The sequence below is a fragment of the Eriocheir sinensis genome, chromosome 52 (genome assembly GCF_024679095.1).
Source record: "Eriocheir sinensis breed Jianghai 21 chromosome 52, ASM2467909v1, whole genome shotgun sequence".
Classification (NCBI taxonomy): domain Eukaryota; kingdom Metazoa; phylum Arthropoda; class Malacostraca; order Decapoda; family Varunidae; genus Eriocheir; species Eriocheir sinensis.
The window spans coordinates 4951505-4964035 of NC_066560.1; the positions used below are offsets into that span (position 1 = coordinate 4951505).

Consider the following 12531-nt stretch of genomic DNA (forward strand, 5'->3'; position numbering starts at 1 on the left):
CGTCACTCAGGCTCGCCGGGGCGTGTACAGCGCGGCTCCCTTACAATGTACCTGAACGAGGGGAAACTGAGGCTTGTCTGTTAGCGGGTAATTGGTCGGAACAACGTGAGGAAAATTTCATCTACCGCAGACAAGCCTCGGCTTAACTTGATTGAGGTTCATTGCAGGGAACTGCGAGGCACGCCGATGAACCGAGTGATGGGAGGGTGATTGGCTTGTCAAGGCCAGGCGGAGAACGGAATAGTGTCAGTTCAAACCCTTCTCAAGACACACATCAGTGACTCACAAAGATGCCATAGTGTAGGGCTTGTTGGTGGTGCTGGAGTCTGGCTGCTGAGTAGTCACGATGGCCTGAGACACCAAACCTAAACTCTCTCTCCTACCGCGACACATCCTCCAGTGGCAAGGAGGTGGAAGTTTGCGACACGCAGGAGTGCAAGCTGGCCGCCAGCATCATCGAGGCCATGGACACCTCTGTTGACCCCTGTGACAACTTCTACCAGTTCGCATGCGGCGGCTGGATCAACAACAACCCGGTGCCCGAGGACTCATCCCGCTGGTCCCAGATCGACGTGTTGGCCCGCAAGCTGTCCAACGCGTTGGGCACTATCCTGGAGGAACCCATCGACGCCCAGGACCCTGCGCCCATCAACAAGGCCAAAAACTTCTACCTGGGCTGCATGGACGAGCCGCAGCTGGAGGCCCGGGGCGTCACGCCGCTCACTGACTTCCTGGACCAGTTCGGCGGCTGGCCCATGACCATCAACGCCTGGGACGAGACCGCCTTCGACTGGCAGGCCACGGTGGCCCAGAGCAGGGTGCAGGCCGGCTCCACCTCCCTTGTGGAGGTGTGGGTGTTTGCCGACGAGAAGGATACCTTCTCCACCACCCTTTACATCGACCAGACGTCCCTAGGTCTTCCTCGCTCTGTGCTCGTCAACCCAGACAACTACCAGGAGCGCATCGAGGCCTACAAGACCTACATCGCCGCCACGGCTAACATTCTGGCCGAGGCACTGGGCCAGGACGGCAGCCAGGTGGCCGCCGACGTGGAGGTTGTTTTCGCCTTCGAGACGAGCCTCGCCGAGATCACCAGATCGAGCGAGGAGCGCCGGGACATCGACAACATGTACAACCCCATGACGGTGACCGAGCTGAACACACTGACGGGCGCTGACTGGCTGCCGGTGTTGGTGCCCATGTTCGAGGCCAGCGGCGTGACCGTGGACGGCAACACCCGCGTCATCGTGCAGGAGCAGGCCTACATGTACAACGTGACGCAGCTGCTTCAGACCACCAGCCAGCGCACGGTGTCCAATTACTTGATGTGGCGCCTCGTGAGAAGCCTGGGAGACGAGACGACGCAGGCCATGCGCGACGCCTCCTTCCAGTACGACATGGTGGCCAGCGGCGTCCTGGCCGAGGAGCCGCGCGCCACGCAGTGCGCGGACTCCACCAACGACTTCCTGGGGCTCGCCATCGGCACCAAGTACGTGGAGACCTACTTCTCACAGCAGGCCAAGGACGAGGTGAACGCGATGGTGGAAGACCTGCGCGTGTCCTTCGAAGGCCTGTTGGAGGTGAACGAGTGGATGGACAACGCCACCAAGCCGCTGGCGATGGAGAAGGCGGAGGCCATCACCAAGTTCATCGGCTACCCGGACTGGTACGGCAACACCACCGCCCTCGAGACCTACTACGCTGACCTCGCTGACCTCGATCAGCTGACACACTTCGCTAACGTCCTGGCCCTCAAGTGAGTACTGGTGTGTGTGTGTGTGTGTGTGTGTGTGTGTGTGTGTGTGTGTGTGTGTGTGTGTGTGTGTGTGTTCCAGAGGCAAGGTGAGCAATTAGCAAGCAGTGTAGGTTGATTAGATGGTCAATAAGGAAGTTCGTTTAAAGAGAAAGTCGGTCAGTATGCACTCCTTCACTGCACTGACCTCTGTGCGGGTCGCCAGGTCGTGGTTGGCCGTCACCGAGTTCAAACGGCTGGGCAAACCGGCGCAGCGTGACCTGTGGGAAATGCCGCCCACCACTGTCAACGCCTACTACATGCCCGAGTACAACAGCATCACTTTCAATGCCGGCATCCTGCAGCCGCCCTTCTACCGCGCCAACTCCCTCATGGCCCTCAACTACGGAGGCATTGGACAGGTATGGGACAGGTCAGGGGTGGAGGCGGAAGGTGAGTAAAGTAACGCACCTCCTAGCATATGCCCCCCGTTAGTTAGTTAGATACTACATTTATACACAGAGCTACGGCGCCATTGGACAGGTATGGGACAGGGCAGGGGTGGAGGCGGAAGGTGAGTAAAGTAACGCGCCTCCTGGCATATGCCCCCGTTAGTTAGTTAGATACCACATTTATACACAGAGCTACGGCGCCATTGGACAGGTAGAGAAAACATTCATACATCCATACATCCATACATAAGAAGAACAGGTGACTTAGCAGCAGCCCTCCGCACTGCGCGTGTAGCAAATCGATGTTCAATTAAAACAACAACAATAAACAACAAATACAATAACAGAATCAGGGAAAACAACATGATATAACAAAAAGAATCATCACTATAGTTCATCCTCGGACACTGATCTATCTGCATTCTCTTCCTGTTCTTCCTACTCTTCTTCCTTTTCCTCCTCCTATCTTATCACATCCATTTACACCTCTTCCTCCTCCTCCTCCTCCTCCTCCTTCTTTGAGAGAGAAATATTAGTTATTAAACAACTCAGTAACCAACGGCAGCTTTTGAACAGTTGTCCACCTTCATGAAACTCCCCAAACTTCATTTCCATCTAGTTTTCTTGTTTGCCTTACAGGCCATGTTCCTTACAGAGATAACATTCATTAACTATTATTGTGATCGTTACCAATAATCGTGATGTGATGAGGAGGAATGAGATGGAGGAGGCTGTGGTGTTGACTGGGATGGTGGAAGGCAGAAGAGCAAGAGGAAGACAGAGAGAGAAATTTATGGATGGTGTGACAAGAGTGGCGGGAGGACATCTTAAGCCTGCTGAGTCGTTGCAGCTGACAAGAGACAGCATCAGGTGGCGCTCCATGCTTGCCGAGGTCCTGGTGGGTACGACAAGTCGGTAACGGTAACTAATAATCGGCAGCGTTGCCAAATTACCGTACTCGGAGCATATTATTTTTCGGTTTCTCTGATTCACAGCTATTAAAAAAACATCAGTAATTAACCAGTTCAACGCTAGCTACAAGTGAATCCAGTTGTTGGGGAAAGGAAAAAGCCTTGGGGCGGAAATCGGCGAGTCTAACAGGCTGAGTACGACAGTCTGGCAGCGCTGATAATCGATGATCTCCAGCGGCACCGTTTGACAAGCTCGCCCTTCCTCGGCCTGTAAAAAGTACTTAGGGACAGTTCTTCGGTTTCTCGAGTCACTGCAAACAAACAACGCCACGAAACACGACTTGATATCGGATTTAGGTCATTATAATATTGTTAAACGTATCGAGTTCCCGTTACGGCTGTTTCCCAAGGCCACAAATTAGATTACCAGGGTTTTCGTGGTTGATTCTCCCGTTCAAGGTAAAACTATCACTACGATCACAAAACAGTCCACGGAGAGCAGAGGAACTTCTACGAGAGGCTTTTCGGTTCATATATAGGAGGAGTAGGCGTGCTCTATTTCCATGGCTGATTTTTCCGTTCAAAGTAAACCTATCACTAGGATCACAAAACAGTCCATGGAGAGCCCAGGAACTTCTACAAGAGTCTTTTTGGTTCATATGTAGGAGGAGTAGGCGTGGTCTGTTTCCATGGCTGATTTTCCCGTTCAAAGTAAAACCTTCACTAGGATCACAAAACAGTCCATGGTAAGCCCAGGAACTTCTACGAGAGGCTTTTCATACAGTTGAACTAAGGCGCTGATACGTTAATAATAAGGACCTAAGCGATTCTTCCTCCCTGCAGGTGATCGGCCACGAGATTACTCACGGGTTCGACGACCAGGGGCGCCAGAACGAAAAGGACGGGAACGCGGTGCCCTGGTGGACCAACGCGACGCTCGAGGTCTTCCAGAGCCACGCCCAGTGCATCGTCGACCAGTACGACAGCATCCGCCTGCCTGAGCTGGACGGCCTGCTGCCCAACGCTACCCTCAACGGCGTCAATACCCAGGTGGGGAGGGACGTGGTCTGTCAGTCTGTCTGTCTGTCTGTGCGTCTGGGGGAATTCATTACCAAACCCGAATCACACACTTTAAACGGAATGAGAACAGAGCGGACAACGGAGAAATGAGAGGCACTTCTACCATATGATATACCAAGCTCTCCGTTATTTAGATACCAGGCATTACCAAGGCCAAAATCACACTCTTTTTACCTCTTTCTTAGGGTGAGAACATCGCGGACAACGGAGGCATCAGGGAAGCACTTCTGGCCTACAAACTCTACACCGACCGCAACGGGGAGGAGCCAAGACTGCCGGGCCTGACTGAGTACACGCCCGCCCAGCTTCTCTTCCTCAGCAACGCCCACACCTGGTGCACGTCCATCACCGACGAGGGGCTCCTCAACCAGGTGCTCACGGACCAACACTCCCCATCAGAGTACCGCGTGGTTGTCCCAATGAGCAACATGAAGGAGTTTTCGGATGTCTGGGGATGTCCTGCTGGCTCCGGCATGAACCCCAATGACAAGTGTGTGGTGTGGTGATGAGAGTGGTGGTGGATGGTGGTGGTTGTGGTGGTTGAGTGGCAGTTGTGGTTGGTGGTGGTGGGTGATGGTTTTGGTGTTGATGTGTGGATGATCATTGGCGATTGGTGATGAGACTGGTAATAAAAGGTTGTGGTGATGAGTATGCTGTGATTACGGTTGTGGTGATTTGATTGGTGGTTGTGATGGGCGGTGGTGGTGGTGGTGATTTTGGTGTTGTATGGTGGGTGTGGTGGTGGTGGTGATGAAAAGTGTGCGTGGTGATGATGGGGGACGAGGATTCTTTGAGTGCTAGACCTTGTGGTGGTGATGGTGGTGGTGGTGAAGGATGGCGTGGGTGGAGGTGACTGGTGATGAAGAGTGTGGTGGCGGTGATGATGAACATAAGAACATAAGAACGCAGGAGTCTACAAGAGGCCGGTAGGCCTGTACGAGGCAGCTCCTTTGACCCTAAGCTCCCGTGTATCTAACCCCACCTAATATCGCTGTCCATGAATTTATCTAGTCTATTTTTGAATGTGACAATTGTATTGGCACTCACCACATGACTGTTAAGCCTATTCCACTCATCCACCACCCTGTTAGTAAACCAAATTTTGCCTATGTCCCTGTTGAATCTGAATTTATCCAGTTTAAACCCATTACTTCGTGTCCTACCCGGTTCTCTTACCAACAAAACCTTATGAATGTCTCCCTTATTAAAGCCCTTCATCCATTTATAAACCTCGATCATGTCTCCACGCACCCTTCGCCTTTCTAGAGAATGCAAGTTTAACTGTTTGAGTCTTTCCTCGTATGGCAAGTTTCTCAACCCCTGAATCACCTTAGTCATCCTCCTCTGCACCGATTCTAACATTTTGATATCCATTCTATAGTAAGGTGACCAGAACTGAACCGCATAGTCAAGATGAGGTCTAACTAATGCTAAATATAGTTTGAGGAAGACTTCGGGGCTTCTGTTGCTTACGCTCCTTGAAATAAATCCCAGTACCCTAATAGCTCGATTTCTAGCTTGAATGCATTGTGCCCTTGGACGGAGATCAGAGCTCACTAAGACCCCTAAATCCCTCTCGTACCCAGACCTGCTTATGAGAGTGTCATTTAAGCAATAGTTATGTGAGGGGTTCTTCGGTCCTGTATGGGTGATAAATCCTACGAACAAACTTACTATAACATCTACAGTGGTTTTAATCTCCTAAATCAAACTCCATTTAACTTTATTTTACTTTAACTCTCATTTCTCAATTCTCTAAGCACTCCACTCTTCTCCAACTCAGCTTCCATCCTCAACACACTTTCTTTTTCATTCCCTTCTTTTTTACCTTTCCCGTGATCCACTTCTTCCACCGTTACTTCCATTTACTCCACAAGTACTATTCATTTCTCTATATATTTCTTCCTCCTTCGTTTAGTCTTCACCTTTCCCCATGATTCACTTCTTCCTCTCCTTTACTTCCGTTTACTCCACAAATACTATTCATTTCTCTCCATATTTCTTACTCCTCCGTCTATTCTTCACCTACTCTCCACCTTTCCATCTTTGTTACTCTTTTCTCGTCTTCCCTGTCTTTGTATTCTTCTACTTCTTTTACTCCTCACCTACTGTCTCCCTTTCTCTCTTCCTCCTCCCTCTTTGGTTCATCGCCTTTCTTAATCAGCATCCTCTCTCTCCCCTTCAGATTCTTTTTCCCTCCTCCTTGTCAGTTTTCTCCTCCTCCTCCTCCTCCTCCTCGTTTCCTCCGGCGGTGTTTTTCTCTCATATACATACATAGTAGGGTGTCTTATAACAATAGTCTTACTCTACCTCAAGCTACCCACTGATGTCTTACGTACAGCCTCCAGTGAAAGAGTTCTCTCTCTCTCTCTCTCTCAAACATAAACACGCAAAACAATATATAAACAGCGCAACACACACACACACACACACACACACACACACACACACACACACACACACACACATTAATTTCGCAGTTCACTTCGTTAACCTGAACACAAATTAATCAAATGACAAAAAAAAATAAAAAAACGACATTACCATAAAGAAAACACACACACACACACACACACACACACACACACACACATACATAAACCAAAACAACGATCAAGTTCCTGTATGCAATTCGTTACCATGTGAACTCCGGGGCGGCTGGAAACAAAATAAAAAAAATAATAGAAATGATAAATAAAGCAAATCCGTGTTGAAGGAAACTGGTCACCCTTATCGATATGTACTGGCGCCATTTTGAAACAGGGGAGAGAGAGAGAGAGAGAGAGAGAGAGAGAGAGAGAGAGAGAGAGAGAGAGAGAGAGAGAGAGAGAGAGAGAGAGAGAGAGAGAAGAGAAACAGGCAGTGAGACAACGAGAGATCAAACACCAGAATGGATAGAATAATAAACGAAAAAAAAAAGATAAATACATAAATAAATAAATAAATAAAAAGCCTCCCACAAAACATAAGAATAAAAACCAGAAACCGAAGCATTGAGACCGTAAAGAAAAACATCATTCATATGGTCGTTCTTTATGAAGAGCACCGCGTTCTCTTTCAAATATGTATAGTGTTACCAGTTGCTGATGATGATGATGATGCTCGAGGTTTGGCTTTTCACGTTATTGCTGTATTTTTTCCCTCTAATTCCTCCTTTGGTATCAACGTGAAGGCCAACCAGAGAGAAAGACCACCAGACAGTAATAGTAGTGGTAATGGTAGTAGTGGTAGTAGTGGTAGTAGTAGTAGTAGTAGTGGTAGTAGTGGTAGTAGTAGTAGTAGTAGTAGTGGTAGTAGTGGTAGTAGTAGTAGTAGTATTGGTAGGAGTAATTGTAGTAGTTGTTGTAGTAGTAGTAGTGGTAGTTGTAGTAGTAGTAGTAGTAGTAGTAGTAGTAGTAGTAGTTGTAGTAGTTCTTGTAGTAGTAGTAGTAGTGGTAGTTGCAGTAGTAGTAGTAGTAAATAATAATAATGACAGCAACAATATTAATAACAGCAGCAACATTCGCCTCTAAAAAAAATCTCCGATGAAAATAAAATAAGTTATTCATCCGGAAAACTTAACCTCGGAGGATATTGGAGGAGAGGGAAAGTAAATCAAATTCCCGCAGCGTCGCAACCTTATTTTCTTACAGCAACCAGAAAGCTTAAAAGCGAAACAAAAAAAATATAATAAAAGGCCACGGTAGCGCCGGCCAGGAGATTCCCAAAAATTGCCCGAAAGCGGTTTTGGCTCAAAGGAATATTTCGTCAGTATATCATCGTAACTAATCATTGCATCACGTTTTCTCTCTCGGCACAAAAACAAAGAATGGGAGAAGAGTAGAAATCAGAATCTAATTTAGTAAAGTCCACCTCAACAGAATCTGGTCATACGATAGTGGCGGAAGTGACGTACTATACCACCATAACTATCGTAACTTTTTATTATTGCATCATCATTCTCTTTCAATACAAAAATAAAGATTGGAAAAAAAGTAGTAACCTGCATCTAATTTGTAAAGTTAACCTCAATAGACTCAGCAGCTCATATAGTTGTGGGCGAGGTAATACACTATACTATCATAACTATCATTGATATTATCATTGCATCGTCATCCTCTTACTGTACCAAAAACAAGGACTGGAAGAGAAGAAGAAATCAGAGGAGAATAAAAAGAAAGAAAAAGAAAGAAAGCAGAGAAAAATAGGTGGAGAAAAAAGAAAAGAAAAGAAAACTGTAGATAAAAAAAGAAAAGAAAACAAGAATGAGACTGAAAAAAATACAATAAAACAAAGGCAAAAGAAAGTAAGGTGAAGAAAAAAATAGGTGAAGAAAATAAAAGAAAAGGAAGAAGAATCCAGATAAAAGGAGAAAGAAGGTAAGAGAGGAGGAAAGCAAGAATGAGACGACTGAAAAAATAAAAGAGTACAATAAAACGAAGAAAAATAAAGGAAAAAAGAAAAGTTAAGAAAAAAAAATAAAAAGGAAAGAAAAATGAAAATAAAAGAAGAAAGGAGAAAAGAAAGGAAGAAAAGAAACAAGAATAACACCTCTGAAAAAAGCGCAAAAAAAAACAGACGAAACGAAAAAAAGCGAAGGAAAAAGAAAAGTAAGCAGGGAAATTAAAATAAAAGATGAAGAAACGAAAAAAAGAAAAAGAATGTAGATAAAAAAAAGAAAGGAGAAAAGAGAACAAGAAATAAAAACAACAATGAGACAGCTGAGAAGCGATGAGTTAAAAAAATTGTTAAGTTTACCTCCAGAAACTTTGCATACGGTTGTGGGCGTGGAAACATGTCCCTTCCTGGAATGATATCGTCAACATGTTCTGGGTAATAAATAATAAGTTGTTTTGCTAATGAATTATATTACACGTGGACAAACATTCGACGTTTTCTCATCATTTTCACGGTAAACAAGGGCAGTTCGCTACTTCACTGTTCCATTAGCGTACTCCAATCAGGCGTGTTGCTGTATTCTACGTGGTTTTGACCTAACATATTATTCTCTTTATTATTTTTCGAGCCAAACAGATGACATTTCACTAATTCATTGACCCAGAAATTTGCCTAATGTCGTGCGTGGCCTATTTGAAAAGTTTAAAAGATAATATTCAGACTAAATATACGGCTCCAAAACTAGTTATTGTTTACGGTTTTCATGTAATTATTGAAAACGTGTAACAAGGTGCCGTGTTCACTTTTATCCGGTAACAACCCTAAAACCATCACATCTTACCCACAAATAATTTAGCTGTCTCAAGAACAGTCCGCACAAGTAACAGACCTCATAATTATGATCGTAGCTTACCCAGAAATAGTCATTATCTCAGTAACGAACTGCTCAGGTAATCAAGATCTTGCCCTTATTTAGTGAACAGGTACAAGAAATCATATTACACCATTATCATACCAAGAGATCATTACCCAGAAATAAACACTGTGTCGGAAACAGCCAGCCCACTTAGTCTAAATCTTCCCCGAATATTGTCTTAAAGTGAATAGCTAAAATAAATCATATTATCCCTTTATTATACCCAGACATCATACCCATATTATACCCAAAAATAAACTTCTCGGAAACTGCCCGCGCACGTAGTCAAAATCTTCCCCGTATATTGAAAAAGTGAAAACAAATACACTCTTCAACTCTACCTGTCCAGTGTGCGGAAAGAGGCTGCAGCACCACCACCAAGGAGCACAGGAACAAGCGACACTCCCCCTCCGTTGCTGGGGGTCCACTGACTGACTCCTTGACTCACCTTCTCGAGCCCGCGACCCAAACACTCGAACCTGATTGGCTGACGAGGAAAAATATTGGAACATCTCTCTCTCCCGACCATTATATGCATCAGAAAAAGGTGCTCTCTTGTATATAATAACTACCAAGACACCATGCATCACTTTATTATCATTATTAGTAAGGAAAGCATAAGATCACCCTCTCTCGAACGCACAAACCAGATACTCAAACCTGATTGGCTGACGAGGAAAAATATTGGAACATCTCTTTCTCCCGACCATTATATGCATCAGAAAAAGGTGCTCTCTTGTATATAATAACTACCAAGACACCGTGCATTACTCTTTGTTAGTAACGAAAGCATAAGATCTCCCTCTCTCGATCGCGCGAGCCATTATGCGAACTCGGTTGACTGACGATGAAAAATATTGGAACGTCTTATATTCCCAATCTTTATAATCATCAAAAACAGGTGATTTCTTATAATATAGTAACTACCAAGACATCGTTCATCACTTTATTATCATTATTATTAATCCAAAGTAGCTACCCATGCATTAGAACTCTCATTCTCTCTCTAGAACCATACACACGAACCTTATTGGCTAAAGAGGAAAATAATATTGGAACGTCTCATTACCTTACCTCATCCTCCCGATCCTTATAGACATCAAAAAAGGTAAATCACGCATGCAATAACTACCCATTACCGTGCATTCGTCTTTCTTACCATTTTTATTAGTCTTAAGTAATATTCGAAAGCATGACAACCCTCTCTCTCTCACTCGAATCTGATTGGCTGACGGAAGAAATAAAATACTGGAACGCGATCACTATAGGCATCAGAAAGGGTAACTCACGCACACAATAACTAGCCATCACCGTGCATCAGTCTTTATTATCGTTATTATTAGTCCAAAGTAGTCGCGTAAGCATCAGAACAGCTCAATGGATAGGATTACAGTAAGTCTATAATGTGCATCGACGAGCCACAGGACGAGAGCCGCTGTTCCCTTGGCCAGCACCCCGTTATCGCCAGCGCCAGGGAAGAGGAGAGCTTGGCCACCTTCATAACGGGCGCCATCTTGTTACCGAAAGAGCCGCGCGAAATTCAAATTTATGCGGATACAAGAGAAGTTTCATTTGTTCTCTAGGTATCGTAAGCGTGTTTTTTGTGCTCTGGGTATCGTAAGGGTGTTTTTTGTGGGTTCTGGGTATCGTCAGTGTTTTTGTGTGATTTTTATTCGTGTTTTAGGTATCGTCAACGTGTTTTCTTAGTGGTCTTTGTATCGATAGTGTTTTTTTGTGCTCTATGTATTGTCAAAGTGTTTTCTTAGTGCTTTAGATATCGTAAAAGTGTTTTTTGTGCTCTAGATATCGTTAGAGTTTTTTCTTAGTGCTCTATATAGTATCGTTAGTGTGTTTTTTGTGCTTTAGATATCGTCAGAGTATTTTTTATGTGCTCTAGATATCGTTAGAGTGTTTTTTGTGCTCTAGGTATCGTTAGTTTTTTCTTAGTGCTCTATATAGTATCGTTAGAGTGTTTTAGTGCTTTAGATATCGTCAGAGTATTTTTTATGTGCTCTAGATATCGTTAGAGTGTTTTTTTGTGCTCTAGGTATCGTTAGAGTTTTTTCTTAGTGTTCTATATAGTATCGTTAGAGTGTTTTTTGTGCTATAGGTATCGTTAGAGTTTTTTCTTAGTGCTCTATATAGTATCGTTAGAGTGTTTCTTGTGCTATAGGAATCGTCATGATCTGCAAAAATGACGTAATCACACACATACGAACACACATACACTTAAAAAAAAATCCATTGTATCCACGTCAGTTTGAATTCTGCGCGTCTTTTTTTTTTTTTTTTTTTTTTTTTTTTTTTTGGTAACAATGAGACGCCTGTGTTGAGGGTGGCCACACTCTCCCATTCTGCTGCGCTGGTTATCACTACTCACGTACGTATACATGACTACTACGCTACTATTTTACAGAGGATACCCGAGGCTTCCCTTACACCACTCCGAGACATGTTCAGGCCGAGGAGAATAACAGAGTGACTGAGAGTTTGGTCTTGACACACGCCGAGGGGGAGCTGGCCGGCCTCTCGCTGCACACACACACACACACACACACACACACACACACACACACACACACACACACACTCACACAGGGGCAATGGTCGGGTTATGCGTGTCAGTTTACAGTTTTACAGATTCAGTTCGTGCTGCAAGTCAATCAGTTATATGAAAAACTAATGTAATAGCTATTCATGTTGTTTGATTGAGAGAAAAAAAACCTGTTAGATATAGAGTTACAGAGATAAGTAAATATAGGTATAGATTTACAGGTTTAATTCATGCTGCGAGTCATTGACATTAGAACTAACCGTAATAAAGATATATATATATATATATATATATATATATATATATATATATATATATATATATATATATATATATATATATATATATATATATATATATATATATATATATATATATATATATATAAATAACATGAATATTCAAAGCAATTTGTATATATATAAAAATAAAACTAAGCAATGTAACAAAAAAAAGGAACTCCGTCTGTGTATATATATAAATCAAAACTAAGCAATATAACAGCACAT

The 12531-nt window shown here is 44.0% G+C and overlaps 1 protein-coding gene and 1 long non-coding RNA gene across 3 annotated transcripts in view; one reads left to right on the forward strand and one right to left on the reverse strand.

The window, feature by feature from the left end:
* The window catches only part of LOC126982934 (uncharacterized), a 21096-nt gene extending 20277 nt beyond the window's left edge, over positions 1 to 819 (reverse strand). Inside the window, exon 1 of the long non-coding RNA XR_007735434.1 lies at positions 672 to 819. This is a non-coding gene — a long non-coding RNA (uncharacterized LOC126982934). The remainder of the gene's footprint in view (positions 1 to 671) is intronic.
* Positions 1 to 5858, forward strand: part of LOC126982933 (neprilysin-1-like) — a 53457-nt gene extending 47599 nt beyond the window's left edge. For both annotated transcript variants that reach the window (XM_050835210.1, XM_050835211.1), the window contains exons 3-6: positions 401 to 1756; positions 1959 to 2154; positions 3939 to 4145; positions 4361 to 5858. In XM_050835210.1, coding sequence (XP_050691167.1) covers positions 401 to 1756; positions 1959 to 2154; positions 3939 to 4145; positions 4361 to 4681 — 2080 coding nt within the window. In that variant the 3' untranslated portion in view covers positions 4682 to 5858. The remainder of the gene's footprint in view (positions 1 to 400; positions 1757 to 1958; positions 2155 to 3938; positions 4146 to 4360) is intronic.
* Positions 5859 to 12531: the final 6673 nt, after the last annotated feature.